Raw genomic sequence first — 24,466 nt, forward strand, 5'->3', positions numbered from 1 at the left:
TGACATGCTCTTTTCCACCATATCATCAATATATATCTCCATCCCCTTCCGAATTTTCCCTTGGAACATTTTTTCTCCTACTCGTTGAAATGTTGCCCCAGCATTTTTTAATCCAAAGGGCATCCTAGTGTAACAGTAAGTGCCCCCCTCTACCACGAACGTGGTCTTTTCCTGATCCGGGCCGTACATGGCGATCTGATTGTATCCCATGGAGGCGTCCATGAAAGAGAACACCTTGAATCCGGCCGTTCGATCCACAAGTTCATCCACCCGCGGCATAGGGTAACAATCTTTCGGACACTCCTTGTTCACGTCCGTAAAGTCCACGCACATTCTGACTTTGCCATTCTTTTTTGTAACCGCGACCACGTTGGACAACCATTCCGTATTCTACCTCCCCTTATTATCCCCCCCCTTTCGATTCGAATAACCTCCTCACGAATCGCTTCCACGTGCCGGACGTATGCTTCATCATTTTTTGACGAACCGGCTTAGCACCCTCATTCATGTGCAGATGATGACATGCAAACTCGGATCCAAACCCGTGATATCCTCTATCCCCACGCAAACATCGCCTGAATTTTCAGTTAAGAACCGCGACGAAGTTTATTTTTCCATTCTCCTTGCAAAAGTCGGTTCCTACGGATGTAAACTTCTCATCGCCTCCTACCCCCGGGTTAACTCACTTCAACCGCATCCAGCCGCGGACCCAATGGCGGCTCGGATCTGATTGTCTCGCCGCTTCTTGTAATTGCTACGCCGCTCCTTGTTGTTCACAGACGACGACCCTCTCCCGGTTCCGCGGACCAAACTCTTCGCAGTTTACCTCTTTGTATACTCGCTACGCCACTTGATCCCCCTTGATTTCATACGTTCCCCCCTTCGTGGGAAAGCGGATCACCTGGTAATATGTCGATGGAATGGCCTTCATTTCATGAATCCATTTTCTCCCTAAAATCGCATTATATTGCGAACCAGTGTCCACCACCATGAACCTAGTGAATAATCCGCCGGTCCTCATCGCAGGGGAGCGTTAACTCCCCAACGGGCTTAGTCATACTACCGTTGAACCCATACAGATTGGTTTGCAGAGCCTTCAACTGGTTTCTGTCGATGTTCATCTCCTCCATGGCCCCTTTGAACAACAAATCCACTGAACTACCACGATCTATCAACACTCTTGAACCGGGTAATTTCCCATCACTATGGTAATTACCAAAGGCCCCTCATCTTGGCGAAATTACCGACTCTAAATCCTTCGGGGTGAACATTATACTCCGTCGTCATTGCGGCCCCACTAACTAACCGCGGTATACTCACCACCTCACACACTGCCGTAGACTTGCTGCCCCTTCTCATCTTATCCCTCGTGTGTATTCCTACCTAAGGGTCTCTCCACCGAAAATGACATTGATGGTACCTAAGATTCTAGCGGGAGCGGCTCTCTCGGCTTGGTGAACCGCGAACAAACTCTCCGAGCATTCCCTTTTCTATCATCCTTTCTACTAGCCATTTCAAGGCGTAACACTCATTTGTAGCATGGTTTTCGACTTGATGATACTTTCGCGAGAATGGTTTCCCTTTCTATCTCCCTTGGTACTTGGCGGCCCCTCATAATCTTTGGTTCCCCTTGATTAGAGGCAAGATTTCCTCTAAAGGTCCGCTAAGAGGTGTCCGATTTCTAACTCGATGCGACTTCCTTTTCGTCGTCCGCCCCTTCTACCCGGTCTCTGTCCTCCGGACCTCGGCTCTCCCCTTTGTAAGATCCCTCTCCTTGTCCTCTATCTTTCTTTTACCCCTTTCGCTCTTTCTCTCAACCTCTTGTGATTTGCCTTTCCCGATTTCTTCGTTCCCTTGCGGTTCTCTGCATTATATCCTCATATCGTATGTATTTTTCTACTTTCGGGTATAGTATGCGTGCAAAGTAGTAATTTCGATTTTAGAAACCGACTCATGGACCCCTCGTTCGATCTCAATCCGTCTTTGGAAAGCTATGACCGCCCGTATGCTCCTCCAAATTTTCCACTCTTAGCGTCTCTTCCTTGAACCTACATAAGAACTCCCTCAATGACTCTGCGGACCTTTGTTTAATATTGAATAAAGCGCGATATCGATTCCACCCTTCTCTTACGGTGAATGAAGTGGTCGATAAATGCGCGCTCCAATTCTTCAAACACTTTGATGCTCGTGCGGAAGCCAACCTGTAATACCGTTCGAGGCGCTCCTTAAAAGGCTGGCGGGAACATCATCTGTGGAGCCCATCATACTTACTCTCCTCGCCATAACGGCATTCTTTGCCGAAAATGGTGCAAATGATCATTGGGTCTCCTTTCCCATCGCATCGTTCAAAATGGGTGGGAGAACCTCTTAGGCACGCCGAATTCCATATTGAATCGCCGATTGGATTTTACCGAGGCTCGCTACCTCTTTTCTAAGCCGCGACTCGATTCACTTTTTCGCCACACGGTTCACTTCCCCTATATATCTTTCGATCATGGCCCGAACTACCTCCAAAGTGATACCCGCCGTTAGTTCGACATCCGGTGGTGGGTACTCCACATTCTCCCCTTCCTCGCCGCCCTAGGATCCCCGACTCTGTTTCCCGGGTAGTCTCCCCGTCCTTCCTCAACTTCGTCATTTTCATTTCTCAAATTTAACTACCTCTTCCTACAGAAGTCTGGTGGCGTCAGCCGCCACATCTGATAATTCTTCCACTCCTACCCCTTCCAACCCAGCGCTCTCAACTTCCTCAACCTCTTCTCTGACTACTCCTTTCTTAGGTCTTCCTACACCTCTCTTTGCTATAGTGGCCATTTTCTCCTACAAGGTCCCCACAGACGGCGCCAAATGTATGATCTGATTTTACAACCACTGAGATCACAGCCTCTCTCTCTTACTTTCTCTCTCTCTGTCTTTTTCTCACAATTTTCCTCTTCATTCTCATCTCTTTTCTTCTCTTTATATCCCATAACCGCTCTCTTTCTCCAACCGCTCCATCTTCTCTAGCCGCTCTCCATGATCTTTTTCGTGTCCTACGTCTGCCCCTTGTCCAACCGTCTCCCTAGGCATCGTGTTCTCAAGCATCTTGTTCTCCCCGCCTCTTTCCTTAATCCACCTTCATTTAGGCCCCCGACACTTCGCGGAATCCTATGCCTTACTAGGTTCCGCGATGTATCTCTGTTCCGCGAGCTTGATTCGTCACTCCCACTCCTTCTCTGGCCGTCATAGGGCAGCTCTCGGCAGTTGTATTACCGCGGACACGATCTGTTATACTAGGTCTCTTCTTTGCTACCCGGCATACGACCCACTTGCCACCTATAACTCCACGTGTCATGAATACGTCCTATACAACTGCCTTCTCTTAATCTGAAGGGAGTTCACCGAGAGAAAAGAGTCATGCTCTATAGCCGGAGTAGATAGATTCCAGGGGATTTTTTTTTAGCGGTCCTTTTCTTTTCCCCGAAATGATGAGTTTGATGAAGAAGTCTGTAGTCAGTTAGAGAAAAAAACATATTGATTATATAGAGGGCAAATCTAGTACATAAGTATTTTGGATATTGATGTTGCCAATTTCTTCAGTAAACAATTTGGTTTATTTCCCTTTTTTTTTTCTTAAGATTGAAAAACAGAAATCGGACCCATAGGACAGAATTATGTCTCTAGGTAGGTGCTGCTGGGAATCATGTAAAAAGACAATTTTGCCCCTATAAATGTTTTAATTATATTTAAAGAAAAAGACATATATAGCCACTCTCACGTGTCTCTCACTCCCCTATCTCACGCTCTCTCTCTCTCTCTCCTCTCTTCTCCTCTTCTCTCTCTTATTTATGTGTTGTACACATATATTGTGGTGTTTGCATGTGTGTTGTACACATGTTTAGTGGTGTGTACATGTTTGTTGCATATATGCATAGTGGTGTTTGCATGTGTGTTATAGACACGTATAATGGTGTGTGCATGTTCGTATGCACATACATCGTAATGTTTGCATGTGTTGTACACATACATAGTGGTGTTTACATGTGTATCATACTACTACTCCAAACTTAAAAATATCATCGACGACAACAATATCAAAATCGAGATAAATCACACGATTGATTAACATAAAATAATCACAACTTCACAACACACAAATCAACTAGCTCAAAGATGGAAACAACTAGATCTCAAAAATATTTTACAAGTTTCTAGTTGAATTTTTTTTTTTGCTAGATGGAGAAGAAGGTCATAATTGGTATTAAACAAAAATAAATTGCTGACGTCAGCTCAAAAATGTCCTAAAACTGAAATTATTAATGACTTCGGATCGGATAAAGGGGTCTCGGAAAAAAAAATCAATTTTTTTTCGGATGGCAATATCCTTTCCAAATCCAATCCAATTTTTTTTCCCAATTCGAAAAGTTCAGAAAATCGGAAAATTTTCAAAAATTTCGAAATCTATAAAATACGGAAATAAATTGGAAATTTGAATTATATAATCGGATTCTCTTTTAGGATAGCCATTTTTTATCCAGTTAATACATTCATTCAGGCAATCATTTTGAAATGTATTAATTCAGTAAACAACTTAGACCTTTTAACACATTCATTTAACAAGTTTTTTCTTCATGTTAATGCCTTAATTCAGTAAATAGGAATATGTGAGAAATTGAGACATATACTAGAATGACAATATTAATTTCTTGAAGTTGTGAGAGAGACAATGTTCTGCTTCTCTAGGGTTTTTATTTGGTTTGTAAACTATGTGCAGTTTTAATTTAGTAACTATGTGAAATAGATCGCTATATGTTAAAAATTCGAAAATTAATCGGAAATAAGATCGGATGGGATTTTGAAAACACATCCAATTATTTTTCAGAAAAATCGGAATTTCAGATATCGAAACACAAATATCTGGCCAAATTTGAAAAAAATATCGGATCGGAATTGGGAAAAATCGGGTTTTCGGAAAAAAAATGGCACCCCTAGAAAGAACAGAAGCCAACACCAATAAACCCAAAACCAGTGACAGCAAGAAAGAAAAAAAAGTAAGAAGCCACTCCACTCCAGTCGTCTGCAATGGGGACAGTGAGACTCCGTGTGGTTTTCGAAGATCGTCATCTCTTAACCAAGACGCAAAAATCACAAGGACTAAAACGAACTTGGATTCTACTAAAACCCGGTTTGGAAACAATCTCTGACCTCACTTCTTACCTCATTCACTCTTTCAACCTCCGTAATGCTTCCCCAGATACTCTCCATCTTTCTGTAAGTATTTTCTTTTTTCCACCTCAGCATTCATTTTACTTAAACCCCTTCTCAAGGTTTTACCTTTTATTCTTTTTTTTTGTTACAGATGGATGGTTTTGTTTTGCCGTATTTCGAGTCGACACACTTTTTTAAGGATAAAGATATTATCAGGTTGGCTTGACCCACAACTTATTTTTAAATATATATATTTTTAATATCAAAATTAATATACTCATGTTTTAATATGATGGATGACATGTAGAGTGAAGAGGAAAGACAGTGACGAGGCGAATTTACTTGAGAATACTGAGGTTGTGGAGAAAGGACTTGTATATACGGGAGTGAAACTGTTAGCACTTGAAGAGTTTGATAAAGAAAGTGGTGGTTACCAGAGTGAACCTGAAGATATTGAATATGACCGCCCTGAGAAGTCGAGTGGGAAATCAATATCGAAGAAAAGAAAATCGTCAAAGGAACTGCACAATGCCAAGTACTTTCTCTTATCCCTTTTGTGTCTGCAATGTACTAAATTAAATAGTGCTGATTACTAGGGCCATGTTTTCCAAAGGGTGTAGTTTGGTTCTGGAATATTTGATATTAACTTAATATTCTTTTCTAAAGTAGGGGCTAATGCAGTGTCTGTCAAACTGCATTTAATCTGTGAGCGGAGCGAACATTTTGGGAGAAGGGGGGAGGGTTATGCGGACAAAAACCAACTTGGTTGGTTTCTGTCTGTCTGTCCTCATCTCTTCCCTTCTGTTTTTTCTCTTCGTCTCTCTCACTCTCTCTCTCCAGACACTCTAAATCTCCACTCCTCCTTCTCCATCTCCACTCCTCCATCTTCCTCTCCCACTCCGCTCACCCCCACTGCTTAGCAGTATACTAGTATTTCATCCATTTCAATATTTATGGTGTCTCCTTTGTGATATTGTTTTCCCCCTCTTTAATTAGTCAGCAAAGATGATCTTTTAGTGAAGCATAACAAATTATGTCTGACTCTAAAGTATTAAAGATGTAATCAACTTAGGTTCATTTGAAGTGTTAAAGAGGTTCTATTAGATATCCCAATCATATAGGGATAGTTGCAATACTATATTTTTGAACTTGTCATTGTACTATTCTTTGCAATACTCCTCCATCTTCCTCTCCCACTCCGCTCACCCCCACTGCTTAGCAGTATACTAGTATTTCATCCATTTCAATATTTATGGTGTCTCCTTTGTGATATTGTTTTCCCCCTCTTTAATTAGTCAGCAAAGATGATCTTTTAGTGAAGCATAACAAATTATGTCTGACTCTAAAGTATTAAAGATGTAATCAACTTAGGTTCATTTGAAGTGTTAAAGAGGTTCTATTAGATATCCCAATCATATAGGGATAGTTGCAATACTATATTTTTGAACTTGTCATTGTACTATTCTTTGCAATATGCACAGATTTATTCACAGATTTATTCTTTTTGGTAAAATTTTACCAATCCAAAATATGCACTTCCATCACGTAAGAAAAGTAAGCTATTGATTAGATATCTGCAACTGCACTAATTAAATAAAATATGGTATAAAAAGAGTTAAGATCTCTATACATAGGAAAAACAATTCATCCGAAACTGGTGTACAATTTACTGAAATCTTTTTTAAAATTACAAAGAAATACTTAGGTAAATATGACTAAAGAAAAACACTGAAGGAATTGACCCATGAGAAGAACAAGACCAAGTTGCATGGATGACTTTATAAGTTAAACAAATCAATAATTTCACTTTATAGAAAATGACCTATGAGCTAGGAACTGTGTACACTCACAACTATTTTTTTATGTGAGCGTTCATCAATTGAAAACATTCATGAGCTCACTATTATTGCTGCAAGAGAAGTCAATAAAAAGTTAAAGGCTCTGTTTTTTGTTATTCAGGTTTGGCAGTTTAGGATGCTGTATCTCTGATTTCACTAGAACTAATGTCTTGATTAACATCGATTTTAATGTCACATACTTCTGTCTGCTCGTGTGTTTGTGCCATTGTCTCTGCTCAATAAATCTCATTTATGTCTGAACAATATCCTGTGATGATTTCCTTGTTTTAAATGAACATATTTGTACAGTAGGAAGTTCACCTTGTAGGACACACTGCACAGTTTTAAGATTTCATTTTTTGTTTTCTTAGCATTTAGTTTCTTTCAGGTCAGGAACATATGTCATTATATCTTCTTGCATGTTGCAGGAGGAAGAAAAGTAAAGGTACTAGTCCTGAAGGTGTGGAAAATGATGTCCATTTAAAGGATCAAGCCAATTCTCACAAGGGAGTCTTAAGTAATTCTAACCACAAGGATGAGCCAATTAAAACTAGGGTAAAATCGAAGAAAGCAAGTGATGCTGAAGTTGGCAGCCATATTGAAAACAATGTCCAGCGTATGCCCACTATAGAGAGGTAATGTATTTTTCTGTGGTTTGATTACTTCCCCAATGATGGCGACTTGTTGTCTGAGCAGTCAATTGATGTGGGTCTAGTTAATATAAATTCATGGCGATTTTCTTTAAAGTGTGATTACTGGTTTTGTCTCTTTTAGAAATCTGGACATTTATATAATTTGGTTGTCATCGTTCATGAGGTTAGTTTATGATGTATGTCTGTATTTTGAAGCTGGTTCTGGATTAGAACGTTTATCTTGGATGGAAGAATCATTCCGTTAAATAGCCATCCCTATTCGGATGTTCAGGTGGATTGGGTTCACCTCACTGACTTTAACCTTTGGGCGGCGGTATTGACACCCCATAAAATGGGACTAGCACCCCTTTTGGATGATATATGTCATATATCATCCATTTTTCTCTCCAGAAAATCAGAAAAATGGATGACATATATGACATATATCATCCAAAAGGGGTGCTAGTCCCATTTTATGGGGTGCCAATACCGGGCCCTAACCTTTTAGTTATCTTGCATGTGGAAGCTTATCATTTTCAAATGAGACAAGTATATTATGAATAGCAGTTTGATTGCTTGACGTGAAAGAGATTCTTTTCAATTGGGATGCAGGGTATTCTGCTTTTAGAAGGCTGACTTTTAGGAATCAGGATTTGTGTTTAACTGAGTCTCCATTGTTGTAACCTTGGCATAATTTGTTTAAGGTGGGTCCATTTCACTTTCTGCTCGTCGGGCTGTCCTGGGCCTACTTTAGTACCTTCGTAAGGAGGCCAGAAGGTGGGATGCGAAATTATGAGTGGGCTAAAGGGTGCCAACCTTTGTTGTGATGCCATTTATTGACTTTTCCTCTCGGTCATGTGATGTATGATTCTTTATCGTTAATAAACAAATAAAAATTCTTGTCATCATCTTCACTTAAGTCTCAAAACATCACTTGCGCTGCATGAAAGAAGCTTTGAGAAGCAGTGGAAAGGCAAAGATTGTTTGTGCACAGTCTGCTACAAATTTTAGTCAGTAGTAGTCTTGTAACAAATATGAGTGTTTCAGATAGGTTGTAAAAAACTTAAGATCCAGCTTTATGCATTTTGGACTGTTTTTCATTCTGGTACTGGCTAGAGCCTTTCTAAGTAACTATAGTGGAGCTAAGCTCTTGGTAAAATGTATGTGGATATGTTTGCACTTCATAGTGCGTAAAAACCAAGTTGGCGCAGAATTTTATTTTAGATCTTGAGAGTTTGAAAGATTAAGGCGTCATGGGTCCTAAAGCCATCAATTTCACCAAGCAGGTTTCTGTCACTTGGAATTTTATGTCATATTTATATTTTATACAATAAAGAGGAATTTGTGCCTCTGTCAGAATATTTTGCTGATCCATTTGTCTTATGTCTATGTCTGTTACTCTACTCTCCTGATGATTCAAACATTTATGTTCAACGGACTACTGACTACTCTGTATCTCTGTAGTGTGTACTTTCTTTTCCGATTCTCAAGTCGAGTTACTGAAAGTTTCTTGTTATTGCGCTTGCATTTCATCAAGTTCTCTGCTTCATTTCAACATATATTGATGAGCTAGATTCTTGTTTAAGAGGCATTCCTCCCTTGTTTTATTTAATGTTTTTTTTTTCCTTTTGTTACTGCAGCTTTGATAACCTTGAAGAAAATGGAGGGAAAACCATTGAAGAAATTATTCCTGAAGGCATAAAAAAGGTAATTTATATCTATCTAGTGATTGATTGGATTATAAAGTATGAACAAGTTGCAGCAATTGTGAACTTTACTTTTTGGAAGTAGTAGAGTATGGTGTATCCGCAAAAACAAATTGTTTATTTATTTACGGCTTGAGCGCTAAAGTGTATTTGTATTGTATTATATGCAAGAAGAATGGTTCATAGGATGATATCCTACAATATATAGTTTACAAGTCCAAAATAAAAACAGATATACGACAGGTCAAACACTGCCTACTAAACAAATCTCAGAGTATTATTACAACGGCCCAACAAAGTGTCCCAACTGGCCACGAATCTCTCAAAGGTGGTCTGCATCTCCCATATCTTCGACAAGAGAAAGATAAGGCGTTCGATTGAAAATAATAATTTCCATCAATGACTCCACTTTATCCCCAAAGTATATCCAATTCATCTCCAGCCAGATGCCCTAACATAATTGCAAAAAGAATGTTGCTCCAGTCTCCAACCCTCTGAGAAATTGACCCTCCAAGACCCTGGAACCTAGAAGTAACTTCACCGATCCGGGAGCTACTCAGATACCATATCCGAAAGTCAAAGAAAATGGTCCAGAATCCCAATAAAGCTGACATTGGATGAGATTGTGACTAATAAATGATTGTTTCTTTTCTCGTAATAAGGTTAGGCTATGTATTATAAAAAATTTGAGATATGTTGCACACCACATAAACAAAAAAAAATCAACACAGAACTCTCTTATTCCAAATATAGACTCTCATGCTCTTCAGTAGCGCCACGGTCAAGCTCTAAAGAACCTTTATGCTTGGTATGAGAAGATTTTCGACCTCAAGATGTACTTGTCGAAGTCTAAGATATATGGTGTTTGTGTGGTGGATAACATGGAGGAGATTGCTAACATGTTGGGTGTTGACTGTTTTCGTACTACATATTTGGGTTTGCCTTTGGGAGCTAAAAGCAAATCGAGAGGTATTTGTAGCAAATTGATAGAGAAAGTTGTTTCTCGTTTTGGTGGTTAGAAAGCTAAGTGTCTTTCTATAAAGAGAGCCGATTGATTTTGATTAAGTCCCACTCTCTCTACTATTCCTTACTAATATCTTTCACTTTACGTATTTAGGTAGTTCTTTTAGGTGTGGTGAAACATTTTGGAAATGTTACTTAGACAAGTCGAAGATTCACTTTGTCAAATGGGATAGAGTGTGCCTTCCAAAAAAAAAAGGGTGGTTTGGGTTGGAATCATGTTTTGCTTACCAAACTAGCTTTGTAAGGTGAGGATCATTTGTGGAGAAAGGTTGTGGTGAATATGGTGAATAAGTGTGGGGAGGAATAGAGGCAATGAACATCAAGGAACCTAGAAACTTATTTGGTATCACCCTTTGGAGAGGCACTAATGGTTGGGATACTTTTGCGAAGGGATTACTTTTCTTCCCGATAGTAGAGAGGCAATTTCTTTTTGGGTATGACATTTGGGTGGGGGAGACTTCACTTAAAGAACAGTTTTTTGGAACATACGCAGTTGCTACAAAACAAAAACCTTTCGGATGACATGGAAAGGGGTGTTAATGGTGTGGAATAGAATGTGAACTTAGAAGCGGACTCAATGATTGGGAGATCGAGGGATATGAACAACTATTGCTTGCAATTTTATGAAGTCGTTAGAAACTTTGGAGAAGTGGATAAGAGATTATTAGTGTGAGACGACAAGGATGCCTTTTCAGTGAATCATTTTGCAAAGTTTTGGCTATGGAGTGTACCTCAGTGGTGTTTAAAGGAAATGAAAGGATCACTATTTTTCCATTCAAGCGGATTTGGAAGAACTCCATCCCACATAGAGTTGCTTTCTTTTTTTGTTGGGTGTTTTTTTTTGGGTAGAATTCAATTATTCAATCATTGGCAATCTGAATGGACGGGTATAAATATTGACAATGTGTGTATTGAAAGGTAATGGAGGATGATGTGTGGCCACATTCTTCTTAATATTCCCTTCTCTTTGGGATGTGGGCTGTATTCCCTGCATCTTCCAATGTTATGGGCATTATGATCTAGTATAAAGGAGGCATTTGGGAAGAGTATTATTGCGGGTCTACTCTCTGACAAAGCCAAATGATTAGTGGATCACCTTCCTTTCAAATTTTTATTCCTATAGAAATATCTCATTATAAGTTTTAATTTGTATCTAGATGTTGGTTGTATATGATTCTTATCAATGTTTGCCCAACTTTTTCGAGTAAGAGTTAGTTTGAGATTTAAGTCATGCGCATTGATTTGTTTTATTAGGGTCCAAGCAGAAGTGCTCGGCGTAAAAAGGCGAAAAGGAAATGGCTGAGGGAATTACTTGATTCTCAAAATAAAGAGGTATTTTGTCCTTTGAGTATCCACATCATTGAGTGTGGTTATTGCGGGCTTTATTTGTTTGAGTCTTCCTGTTTGTGTTTTCCTTATTTCAGCTAGTTCAAAGTGTATCTGATAAAATTGTTCGTAATGAAAGTAACGAGCATCAAGAATCAGAAGAAAAAACTGATACAGAGGCAGAAATTGTTCCTATAGTGGTTAGACCAGGACATATCCGTTTTGAACCACTTGGAAGAGGTGACTTCAACCTCCTTTATATTAGTCTATTAATCAGCTTGTGATGTCTTACAAGTTATATTTATTTTAAGTATAACCTGGGAATTGAGGCATAAGGTCGGGCACTAACTTAGTGTGGAAGTGGTAGCCAAAGAGTTCAGAGAAATGATAGGATAATTGTATGGCTTTCTTATAACATCTATTTCTTATGGATGTATATTCTCCTACTAAAAAGTTTGAAAACATTTAACTTGTTTATTTTTGGTGAGAATTCAGCCTATTCGCATAGGTAGCCAAGGTAGGACTATTTACTCGTGTTTTTATTTTATTTGAACCTAGAGTTGCTTCGATTATTTTATTAGGAAACCGTAGAAGAATTTCACAAGAACATATAAATTAGATTGGTCTCTGTGCAGCAAGAGTATTCACATGTGAAAATATAAAATTAACTAAATAAATAAATAATCGAAGGAAAGAAGAAAAAAAAATGGATTTGTTGGACTTTGGACTAAGTTTACTTGAAGGTTTTGTAGTGGAGGGAAGTGATTATTTTGTATGGTGTCTATTCCTTATATTGGTACAGTTTTGCACTATATTAAATTTAACCTTGACGTTATTCATGGTCTATAAGAATGTGGTGTCTAATGCACTATACTTTTATTGATGCAGACGAGGCTGACCAGCGAACTCACGATCCTCTGGTACGTGATCTGCCTACTTTATTTCATACTCACATTCTCTTATTGAAGTTATCTCTTTTGCTTCCCCTCTCTCCTCATTACAGACAAACACAATGAAGCAATTTTTTTTTAATTGAGTAATTTGGATTTTGTGCATGCTTTATCTTATGGGTTAACTAGTATTACCCCCCCACTAGATGAGCCAATTAGGATTTCCCCCCCCACTAGATGGGAAATTAGGGTCTCCCCCCTAAATACACACACAAAAAAAGTCAAAGTGGGTTGACCGAATTTTTTTTGTGTGTATTTAGGGGGGAGACCCTAATTTCCCATCTAGTGGGGGGGAAATCCTAATTGGCTCATCTAGTGGGGGGGTAATACTAGTTCACCCTTATCTTATTAAAAGAAAATAAAGGTGTATAATATAGCAGAGTTTCCCAAGCTCAGACTAGCTGCATTTGAGTACAAACGGTACACATTTGTGGGGGGAAACCACCATTAATCCCATCTACAAGATATATGTCAAAGTGCAGTCTGGTTGGTTTCATTTTGTCGTCCATTAATTTCTTCACTCTGAACCCTACCTTCCACAACGTAACTAAATGTATTTCACAAGGCCTGTGATCAGTTGTCTCCTTGTCGAGTTATTTTTATTTCATAGAGCCTTTGATCTTAGATTTACTTTGATTGTTTTCAATTTAAGCAACTAGGCAATGCTCTTTTCCTTATCAATTTCATAAAATTTATTTTATTTTATCAATAGGCATATATATGTATTATCCTAATTTGAAGAAAGTAAAGAGTAGGTTGAGTTAACTTACACCTTTTGGTTGATCAAATAGAGGTATATTGATTAGGTACATGTCGGTTACAAGATTGTCATTGTAGCAAGAAGCTACTGATACAACCAACGCTTGGTAAACTACTTACCCAAACCCACATGAAATGTTTATATTACAATCCATTTGTGTTCCAATTCCATGCAAAATCTTGCAATCTAAACCCCTTAAGAACCATTACCCCCAGACAGAAAAAATAAGGTTCTGTGACGTCTAGAAAAGTGTCTTATCCTGTCGTGGCAAATTTGGCCTGACACGGGGTGTACGAGATAGCCTGAGGGATATTTATTCAGTTCAATCAGGGGTTTTTGGCCTTTGATTAAAATTAGCCTTTAACGAAATTAGGGATTTGATTTATTTAATTAGGGCATTAAGACGATTTGGGGATTATTGGTATTGAGTAAAGATAGTTAAAATTGGAGTTTGGAACTGTGCCACTATGTTGCTTATGGAGGCCTCCATATCCTCTGAGGAGAAGAATCAAGTCCCTTATGTAGTTCTGGTTGGAGATGATATTTTAATTGGCTAGGTGTCCCTCTCCGATCAGAAGGTCGACATCCAAACATATTCACCCTAAAAGCTAAATTTGAATTAAAGGGGATTAACCTAGTCAAGAATCAATACATAGGAAAGCTTGTTTGTTGCAGTAAATTATACTCGTTTGTGCTCTTGGGACCATTTTAAAATGCTTAAATCTTGTTGATCGTGACAAATTATCATGGAGCCATTAATAAAGTATTATACAGTTTTATGAAAAAAACATCTAATATTAAAGATAACATACCCATCAAGGGATTCGTCTTTCTCTAGTCGAAGTTTTGGGAGGAGTGGACAGATACATCTTTCGGGGATATTATGTTTGGATGGGGTTCCTTGCTCGGTCATGCATGATTGCATGCCTTTGTTTTAGTCTTCTCTAGTAGTCGTAGTTTTCTTTTTCTTTTCTCTAGTATCAATAGTGTATCTGTCTTTCCCTTTGTTGTATCTGAGTGGGATATCTCATCTTACAAAGTTGACTATATGATTATATATATACACATCACATTTTACCGATAAAAAAAAAGATAACATACCCATCTTCAGCACTCGCATTGAAATTCCGAGCCTTATCCAATATCTGTTTAAATGGCTGTCTCCAGGTATTATACGAAAAATTTGTATGTTTAAGCTGCTTCTTCTTCTTTATTGGAAGAGATGCACTTGCTTGGTTTCCCTTGATGCTAGGATGATGGAATCTGATTACCAGTTTGGTTTTCGGAGATGGATTGAAAGCGATACCAAAGCGACAACTGATTGATATCATCTATGGTTTGTGTAATGGGAATCCTTGGTTAAAAAGGATAAAAAACTTGGACCCAGACCAAGCTGGTAACGAGGTTGTCATCCTAGGTATTCCTCAACTCCTTAGGTGCTATCGGTATTCAGAAACATGGTCTTACTAGAATACCACTTAACAAACAACGGATTGTTCAACAATAAGTTAAAATTTTAAAATTTATTTGATAACAAAAAAATTTAAGTATTACAATGGAGACTCATTCTTATATAGGATTTTCATGGCTTGCAAACCAAGCTATCAAAAATTAAAATTAATAAGGAAGTGTTATTTATTATAGGGATCTGTGGGATACATACTGGGGGAACTACTGGAAAGGATACACATAATGGCAACAGAATTCAATTATAAAACAATGTATCAGCTGTTTACTCTTGTGACTCAGAGTCTCAGACGATGTTAGGATTAAAACCATGGGTGAGGAAGACAACTATTTGAGGTTATAGGGGTTTTTCTTGTGAGAGATTGGTTGAATTAATTTTTGGGTTTAGGGCTGTGGAACTTTCATTCCTCTTAGTTGTTTGCTACGACGGTTTCTTTTAAAATCTCAATTTATGGCCCCATTATACATGCACTAGTGGTGACCCGTGTCTTCCAACGCTAATGACTCATCCAAAGAAGGCCATTTTAGCATAATACTGCTTGCATTTAGGTTGTCCTTCTGTGCCTCAATGCGCCACAAAGGCCATGAATTTTGACACGAAAGTCTGTAGTTTGAATGTTTCAAATATATGAATTTTGCTTAAAGCAAGTAATGGGTCAAGGGTCAAAATGTTTGACAATTTAAATTTTGAAAATCAAATTGCTGAAGCATCCTCTCTCCGCCATATGTAGCACTTATTCTCAGTCACATGTTTTATTCGTTTTTCTCTTAATATTTCTTTGCCTTTCTAAATCAGAACATATACGTTTCACGTTTGTGCCATTTCATGGTAAATAATCTCACTTCCAAAGATGTAAATTGACTTGAGATTTATGTTACATGGACACCCCATATTTTAAAACAAATCTGTGTAGGATACATGTCCGTGTCGGACACAACACGGACACATTGTATGTGATATACCTCAGTTTTTTATATTTGGCAGTGTCAGACACTTGTATCTGGAATGTAACTTAGCTTGAGATAGATTAAAGGTCGGGTTTTCAGTTGAGATAAATATTAATGAAGACTCATGGATCATTTGGTGCTTGGGGATCCACACCAAAGCTCCATTATACATGTATTATTATTGAAAGTCCCGTTTTACAAAATTAAGTAAATTTTTACTGATAAAAAAAAATGAAGACTTGCTTGTACGCCACTACTCAAATTTGAAACTAGTAGACGTGATTCTAAAATAGCAAGAAAGCTTTTAGCTTGCACTTTATCTTTAAGATGGTTGAGGGATTTTCAGCAAAGTATTATTTCTTATTATGGTGAAGTCATATTCTTGATATTTGCTCTAGGAAAATTTCCAGTGGAATGGTATCACCAGTAAGAGGAAAGGACAGAAGTGGGGTATGGAGAAAACATTAGTATCTAAGAGCAATGGCCATGAAGATTCCAGAGAAGACTATATCGTAACTGAACATTTACACAGCAATGCTATCGCCAGCCAGAGAAATGGACAAAAGATGGCTATAGAGAATTCCAAGACATCTAAGAGTACTGTTGAAGATTCCATGGACATTTTAGTTGAAAAGCTGAATCCTGAAGAAAAGGAGCTTGGACATGATGCTGTAGACTTTGAAAAGCTTAAGCCCTTGTCTTGCTTGCCAAAGGTTTGTCAGTCATTCAGCTGTCAGTGTCTACACATTGTTCTTTCTCTCAATTATCCTCTTGACTTGTTTTAATGGTTTGTATTTTGGTTGATTCACTGCCTACCACTAAAGAAAAACTTTGCAACATTTTTGTTCATAATATTCGGGTTGGAACTGTGAAGAGTAACATAGCAAACAATTTTGTTACAGGAAGGTGATGTTGTTGCATATCGTTTAGTTGAGCTATCTTCAACATGGTGTCCGGAACTTTCAGCATTTCGAGTAAACTCTTACAGCTAACATTTAATTTTATTCCAACAAAATGAAAATCAGAATTGCATATAATGAGTTTTGTTCTTCTGTAGGTGGGAAAAGTATTGTGGTTAGACTCGGCATCCAGGGTTATGCTGGTGCCTGTTCCAGGTTATCCTGTTGTTTCTGATGAGAAGAGAGATGAGGACGAGGGAGAAATTACTCAGGGATCAGATTCCTCGCTGTACAGGGAAGATGGGTCGTTAGAGGTAATTTAGTTATTATTCACAACTCCCCCCACCACCACCCACCAATCGTTAGTGACAGCATTGATGGAGTTTCTCGAAGTGTTTTTTTTTTTTAAATTCTTTATAAGCAAAACTGACAATCTTCAACTGTTTCCAGATTGATTTTGCGTCACTCATAGATGTCCGTATCTTTAAGCACGGCTACTCTCACTCTGATGCTCTAGCTATTGGTAGCAGTATGGAAGCTCCTGTGAGGAACAGAGAAGCTCCTGTAAGCAGTAAAGAAGCTGTATCATGCACGCAATCCAATGACAAAAACAAAGAGACACATGTCATTACCACTGGTATTCTATCACTCAAAACTGGTCGTTAGTTATTGCCATCTAAATAGCCTTTTAGGCCTAAAGAATATGTAATACATTACTCATATTTCGGTGTCTTGTTCTCTAGAAAATGGTGGTTCAGTGGATGTTTGGGAAGAAATCAGCCAGGTTTTGAGTGAAAAAAAGACGCAGCTATCAAAAGAAATAGAGGAGCGTTGGACAACAAAAGAAAGTTCCGGCAAGAGTCAATGGCCCTACAAAGCCTTGAGAAGCAGTGCACTTGGCCCAACCATGGCCTTTTTAAGAGCTGGAAATGATTTGTGAGCCTTGGTTATAAACTTTTTAATAGGGAAAAAGATTTTTTGTTTCCTGTTTTTGGTTTTTTGGTGAATCTCGGCGTAGGCTCGAGTGGAGAGGTGTGGTTTATTGCTTGCTGTTGTCACTATATTTGGAGTAGTTCTGTGATGAAATCAGAGAATCTCCATTGCAGGCGGACTGCAGGACTACTGATGAACCTATTTTGAATACGTAGATGGTCTTCATGAAGCCATCTTCTTGTGACAGAAAGGTAGACTTGAAATTTGCTTATGATGACTAGATATCAAGCACGAGGACTACCCGTGAACTTCTTTTGTAAACATAGACGGTTGACTGGTTGTCATGAAGCCATCTAATGTGTGACAGAAACATAGATATATCTGTAGTATGGAGTTGAAGTTTGCTTCTAAATCATTCTTGGATCCTAGTCACGCGTTATAGCACAGATTGCAATTATATTGTGCTTGATATACACATCTAGAAAGCGTGTTTCGATAGTAATGCCAAATTCGGACTTCCCTTTCGGTAATTAAAAGATTACCCTGCATAAAGAAAACATATGATTAATGAAGAATGGTTTCAGTTGCGAGCCTATATGAATCGCGAGGCTTTTGAAAACGTACAGATGTGTTTCTTCAATTTTCAATTTCATTAAATCAAGTGAAGTCAACCGTATGAATTTTAACGAAATCAATTTGCACCGATCAGAGCTTGTTTTGGTCACCGTCTTGATCAAATAAGTGAATAACTGCCCTCATAAAAGTTGATGTTCAAACCAACAATTAATTATAGTTGTTGATCAGTCAAATTATTGAATTAGCTGTTTGGTCAATGATGTATAATAATGTGTTGGATTCTACACCATGGTCTTTGTAAGATAGATGAATGGAACTAATGAACTAAACCAATATTGTAAAGTTAATTAAAAAAATGAAAATAAAAACAATCAAAACAACTTGAACATACAAATTAACTACCTAAAAAAGTTGAATTAACAAGAGTATAATTTGATGCAAACAAATTTAAAGCGGGCATCCCAAGCATGGTAGTCTTAAAAGACAACTTTTTCTTTTTTCTTGTCTGACCAAATTACAAGGCCCAAAATATCGATAACGATGAATATATCGGTGTATTAAAAAACTGATATATATCAGATATATTAGATATATCTATTTTTTTTGTGACCAGTCCAAACTATTTTATCAGAAATATATCAGAAATATATTAAAAAATGGTTAAAAAATCAAACGATATATATCGTAAATATCGGATATATCAATTATATCGGCAATATAAAATTTTATATCGGAAATTCCAATATATATCAGGAAAAAATATTTATATTCGGTAGATATATATTAGAAATATCAATATCGGTGTATCAAAATACTAATATATATCGGATATATCGGCGATATTTTGGTCCATAGATCAAAACAAAAGCAAGTTCAAAGTGAAAATAGTCTAAGCCGACCGAACAAAACATTAAAGCAGTGAAGGAGTATCAAAAGATTAAAAAAATGTGACCATGTAAAAATATATAATAAGCAGTCAAGAATATAATAAAAGACCTACCAAATAATTCTCTCTGCTTCGTTATTATCCCCCGTTTTTGTGTTGGTGGGCTCATGGTGATAAAAGAACATTTTTTAAGGGTAGATGAGAAATGTGCCAATTCAGCAAGGGAGTTCAATAACATCTATTTCTCCCCTAATTGACTATATCCTTTCAGTTTTGGACACAAAAACTTAAAGCTTCTAATCACATTTACTAATTTGGTCGATGACCATGAGGCATGAGCTTGGTTAAATAGTTCCTAAAATTGCACACCCACAAAACTTTCTTATAAAAAGATTTGAAATACGTTCAATCATATATGACGTCTATGACTAAAGGTGTAGCTTACACATGTAAGAGGAAGAGTGGAAGACAGCACAATAAGTTTATATAAAAAAATGAGTTCGTCTACCACGAGGATATCCCTATAGGGACGCCAGCCGAGACTGTTGGATCCGAGATCTAACGGTCCGAAAATAAAAAACAAACCCATATTTCTCTCTTCCTTTTTGTTTTTGATTTTCGGACTGTTGGATCTCGGATCCAACGGTCTTGAAACACTCATCCCTATAGGAATATCCTCGTGGTAGCCCAAATCTAAAAAATTTTGCCTATGTAAGATGTCTTGGAAGTTGGAATACCACACCGGCAAATTCACTTTTGTTAGGAGTCCTATTACTTGCGGACTCCATATTGTGTTGGACATATCCTAAAAAAAACAATTATTACAAATGTGTCATTAGTTTAAAAAAAAAAAAAAAAATATATATATATATATATTACAAGTGTGTTATTGGTCCCAAAAAAATGAATTCGAAAACTCCAAACTTAAACGACCCGGCTAGGTTGTTAATTGTGCAAACCCAACGATGTGGTCATACCGTTTGGACTAAATCCCAAACGATATGGTCATACCGTTTGGACTAAGTCTCAAACGGTGTGGCCATATCGTTTGGGATTTGAACTTTGAAAAAAATATAAAATTCTGTTTTTTGGCCTTTTGACTGGTATGACCACACCGTTTGGATTAAGTCTCAAACGCCAAAAAACAAAATTTTATATTTTTTCAAAGTTTAAATCCCAAACGGTGTGGCCACACCATTTGGACTAAGTCCCAAACGACTTAGCCGACTTAGCCACATCGTTTGAGACTTAGTCCAAACGGTGTGACCACATCGTTGGGGACTCAGTCCAAATAGTGATGCCACATCGTTGGGTTTGTACAATAAACGACCTAGCCGGGTCGTTTAAGTTTGGGGTTTTCGAATTCAATTTTTTGAGACCAATAACATACTTGTAATATTTGTTTTTTTTTTTTTTTTTTTAGACCAATAACACACTTATAATAATTGTTTTTTTTTTGTTAGAGTCTGCCGAACACAATATAGGTCTGTCAATAACAAATAACTTTGTGATTAGGAAAAAAAATAATTCATTATGGATTACAAAATTTTGAAATCCCCTGGTTGACATCCTCAAAGGCTCAAACTGACACGCCCTACAAATAATGTATAAATTAAAATAAAAACAAAAAAAAAATAATAATAATAAAAAAGAGTTTAATGGATTAGGAAAAGAGTAAAGAATTGGGAAATAATGACATGAGCAGTGAGCAAGGCGTCTGAGAAAGTGAGAAACTCAAGAGGCCTATAAAACAAGCAACCACTTGAAGAGAAAAAGCTTTCTCTCTTCTCATCATTCCATCGTCATTATCATTATCATAATTATCACCCATAATCTCAGCTTTATTCAGCTTTTCCTCTCATCATCTCTGCCTTTTTTCTTTTCTTTTTTCATTCAGTAGGAAAAAAAGTAGATGGAAGTTCTATTCAATCAGCTTGCCAAGTCTTCCCCTTCTTGCAGAGACTCTCTTAAGGTTCTTGAAGCTGATATACACCATGCTAATACTTTGTAAGTTTATCTCTTCATTCTTTTTATTTGTATCTGTATTATTAGTATGTTCATGTTGTTGTAAACATAATTTTCTTTTCATTTAATTGGTATTGCTGTTCTTCCTTTTAATAATTGTGTTGGTACTTGGTTATGGTGTTGTTCTTGGGGCTGATATGGGAATTTTAATTTTGTTTTGGCAGGGCAGCTGCAATTCCCAGAGCCAAGGGTGGTGCATGTATACAGATGAAACTAGCTTACAATAGCTTGACTCCCCTTTTTCTGTTTTTAGTTCAGTGGATGGATTGTACATGTACATGTCTTTTGCCAATATATTCCAGCTTTTTCCATATACTTATCTACAAGGTGGGGTTTTCTCTCTCTCTGTCTCTTAATTCTTAACTATCAATAATTGAGTAGATAAGTAGTTGAAGATTAAAATATGGTTATTTATAAGGTTCTGTTGTTGATTGTCATCTCATTAATTGGATAGGTATATGGAGATGGAAGGACAAAAAGCATATCATCTCATGGAAGGGAAGCGACTATTGGAGAGTTTTATGGTTCGTCAACTATCAGACCCTTCTTAAAAGTTTCTGGTATTTTAGCCATGTAGGCTTGCTTGCAAGTGTTCTAACAACAAATTTTGAAAACAAAATTGCAGCTGTCATATTACCCTCCCTTGAACAACTTCAAGGTACAGAGATGGACGTCACTCAAGAGAAAAATCAACGACGTGTAGAGTTTGGCAGGAAAGGAATTGAAGAGAGGAAGAAATTGTTTGATATGGATTGGGAGAGAGAAGATGAATGTGGGATTTGTATGGAGCTTTGTGCCAAGATGGTCTTGCCCAATTGCTGCCATTCAATGTGCATCAACTGCTACCGGGACTGGTAACTTCAGTTGCCTTATTGTAGTTACGTGTTGCTTCTTTATCAGATTGCAGTAATGGACAAGGTCTCTGATTTTTCTTTCTCCAATTCACAGGAATACGAGGTCAGAGTCGTGCCCTTTTTGCCGGGGTAGCTTAAAGAGAGTCAGTTCAAGTGACCTATGGGTTCTCACCAACAGTGGCGATTTTCTGGATTCAGAAACTGTGTCCAAGGAAGACTTATCCCGTTTCTATCTCTACATTGATAAACTCCCTCGAGATATACCAGATGCCCTTTTCCTAGTTTATTATGAATACCTAATCTAATCAGATATTCGTGAGAAGAAAGGTGTACATAAAAGAGAAGAGGCCGACCACGATATGTGAATAGAGTCCGGTAAGGAGTATTTATTTTCTAGGATTGTTTTAACTCTATAATCTTTTCTCATGATGTAGCTGTAGAAGTTTAAAATCTCTGTAAGAGACCCCCCAAGAACAAATAAAAAACAAATGTTCATTTATAAAGCTGGGATTTTTACTCTATCTAGGTTTTCTCTATTTGTTTCCAAGTCCTTCAAGTTGCATGAGAAAGAAAAAACCAATATTGGTAAAATCAATTTGATTGTCAGCATCACTCAGATACTGGTACTGATACATCTAGCTTTCGAGCTGCCTTATATTCATCTGGGGATACTTGGCCTTATGCCAAGTCGCGAGTCCCGCCTTCAGTGCTATATCCATTTTACATGCCGCTGGAGAACAAATCAGCAATTTGTAAAATGGATGACCATCAATGGTACCTGTTACTTTGTTAGATACTAGAAAATAAGATTAACAGTTTAGTTTCCTGGATACATTGAATGACAGAATTTTGTTGTTTGTCTGACGCATAATGTAGTGCATTGTTTGCACCCAGGAGTGGATACCCTTCTGCAGAACTAGCACTTTGAAAGTTTGAATATCAATCACGGGCGTTCTATGAACTCCACCACCAAAAGTAGATTTACGAGATGAATTGAGGGCTGATTTTTGGTGAAGATAGTTTTCTCATAATGGAGAATCTTTCTATGAAAAATCAGCCAAAACGAAAATCTTTAACATTGTCAAAAGTTGTTTTGAAATTTGAAAAATCTAGACTGTTGGATAATATTATAACATTGTAAGCAAATTTTGATAGGTCTAAACATCTTCAAATGTACTGATTTTTTCTAAAGATGATCTGTATTGTGGGGAAAACATCTCCATCAAAAATCAGTTTCTAATTTATTGTTTTTCATAGAGATTTTTTAGAGTTCGTATAAGTGGAGTTCATATAACGGGCAGGTATCAAGAAACATAACATATGAAAGCCTTAAATGAATTCTTTCCAGTCCCTTCCAAAATGCTCACTTCTTATAATGTAGCAAGGACCCAAGAAACATAACATATGAAAGCCTTAAATGAATTCTTTCCAGTCCCTTCCAAAATACTCACTTCTTATATGTAGCAAGGACCGTGGTTCAATTAGATGTTAAGATGTATACTTCAACTTTATTCATCGGTCAGATTACCACTGCCGTGGTTCAATTAGATGTTAAGATGTATACTTCAACTTTATTCATCGGTCAGATTACCACTGCAGGATAGTATTCGAGGTTTCGAGCATCCTAGTCTAGAGTCTAGATCTTAGTTATTTGTTCAGGCTCAGCTAGTCTAACAACAGCCAAGTTTGAGCGAGCTAAAAACGAGCAGAGCTGTTTTACCATCCCCACATGCAAACTTTGCTAAAAGTTGCTTGGCGTACATTGATAAACAGCAAATTCTGCCTAGCGAGCTAAAAACGAGCAGAGCTGTTTTACCATCCCCACAGGCAATTATGCAAACTTTGCTAAAAGTTGCTTGCGTACATTGATAAACAGCAAATTCTGCAGGCAGCATAGATAAAGAGTACTAATAATTCCACATTATTCGCATTATCCCGCTCAGGACATCCCTGCCAACGTCTTCTTTTGCTATTTCCAACCACCAGAGGCACAGAGGGTAACGTTGCAAGGACTAAGCAAACTCCTGAATCAGACCACATTGCAACATTATCTTGCAATATATCTCCACCTGACATTTAAAGATCTGAAATCCAAATTTATCCCTGGCACACCAATATGATGTCCTAGAATACTCTTCCCTCTCCACTATTGACGTGGGTTATGTAAAGGGGTGTTTTGGTTTCCCTTTAGATATTGTGAAGAGAGGGGAATGGGTTGAGGTTTTCTGGAGAGACCGAGTTCGCTGATGAGCGAGCTGCCTACGTATCCTCTCTTGGTTTTTCTTTTTAGGGGAGAGAGGAATCAGGTCCCACGTAGTTCAAGTAGGTGGTATTTATAGGCTTGTGGAAGTGTCAATCCTAGAGACACGTGTGTCTCTTGCACACGTGTAAGGTGGAGATTGTGAATGAGTGTTGGGCTGAGTTTTAGTATAAGTCGTGTGCTGATTGGGAGTTGG

The 24,466-nt window shown here is 37.7% G+C and overlaps 2 protein-coding genes across 2 annotated transcripts; both read left to right on the forward strand.

Annotated features, from left to right (window-relative positions):
- The first annotated feature begins 4,917 nt into the window (after positions 1-4,917).
- On the forward strand, positions 4,918-18,097 carry LOC147497191 (sphere organelles protein-like protein). The gene is made up of 13 exons (XM_086559852.1): positions 4,918-5,250; positions 5,339-5,403; positions 5,495-5,722; positions 7,454-7,660; positions 9,298-9,364; positions 11,641-11,718; positions 11,811-11,952; positions 12,601-12,632; positions 16,236-16,550; positions 16,740-16,811; positions 16,895-17,050; positions 17,187-17,373; positions 17,480-18,097. The coding sequence occupies exons 1-13, from the start codon at positions 5,062-5,064 to the stop codon at positions 17,674-17,676; spliced, it is 1,935 nt and encodes a 644-aa protein (XP_086415978.1). The 5' UTR covers positions 4,918-5,061; the 3' UTR covers positions 17,677-18,097.
- A 2,541-nt stretch (positions 18,098-20,638) lies between these two features.
- On the forward strand, positions 20,639-22,529 carry LOC147497192 (E3 ubiquitin-protein ligase AIRP2-like). Its single transcript, XM_086559853.1, has 5 exons — positions 20,639-21,138; positions 21,321-21,483; positions 21,611-21,680; positions 21,782-22,010; positions 22,105-22,529. The coding sequence occupies exons 1-5, from the start codon at positions 21,044-21,046 to the stop codon at positions 22,313-22,315; spliced, it is 768 nt and encodes a 255-aa protein (XP_086415979.1). The 5' UTR covers positions 20,639-21,043; the 3' UTR covers positions 22,316-22,529.
- Positions 22,530-24,466: the final 1,937 nt, after the last annotated feature.

The sequence above is a fragment of the Coptis chinensis genome, chromosome 5 (assembly GCF_015680905.1).
Source record: "Coptis chinensis isolate HL-2020 chromosome 5, ASM1568090v1, whole genome shotgun sequence".
Taxonomy (NCBI): domain Eukaryota; kingdom Viridiplantae; phylum Streptophyta; class Magnoliopsida; order Ranunculales; family Ranunculaceae; genus Coptis; species Coptis chinensis.

Excerpts from the sequence above, each read along its gene's own strand:
- LOC147497192 (XM_086559853.1), top strand. The coding sequence starts at position 21,044 with ATGGAAGTTCTATTCAATCAGCTTGCCAAGTCTTCCCCTTCTTGCAGA. Across the intron at positions 21,139-21,320 it reads ATACACCATGCTAATACTTT|GGCAGCTGCAATTCCCAGAG; the intron begins GTAAGTTTATCT and ends TTGTTTTGGCAG. Across the intron at positions 21,484-21,610 it reads TCCATATACTTATCTACAAG|GTATATGGAGATGGAAGGAC; the intron begins GTGGGGTTTTCT and ends TTAATTGGATAG.
- LOC147497191 (XM_086559852.1), top strand. The coding sequence starts at position 5,062 with ATGGGGACAGTGAGACTCCGTGTGGTTTTCGAAGATCGTCATCTCTTA. Across the intron at positions 5,723-7,453 it reads AAGGAACTGCACAATGCCAA|GAGGAAGAAAAGTAAAGGTA; the intron begins GTACTTTCTCTT and ends TGCATGTTGCAG. Across the intron at positions 11,953-12,600 it reads TTTTGAACCACTTGGAAGAG|ACGAGGCTGACCAGCGAACT; the intron begins GTGACTTCAACC and ends TTATTGATGCAG.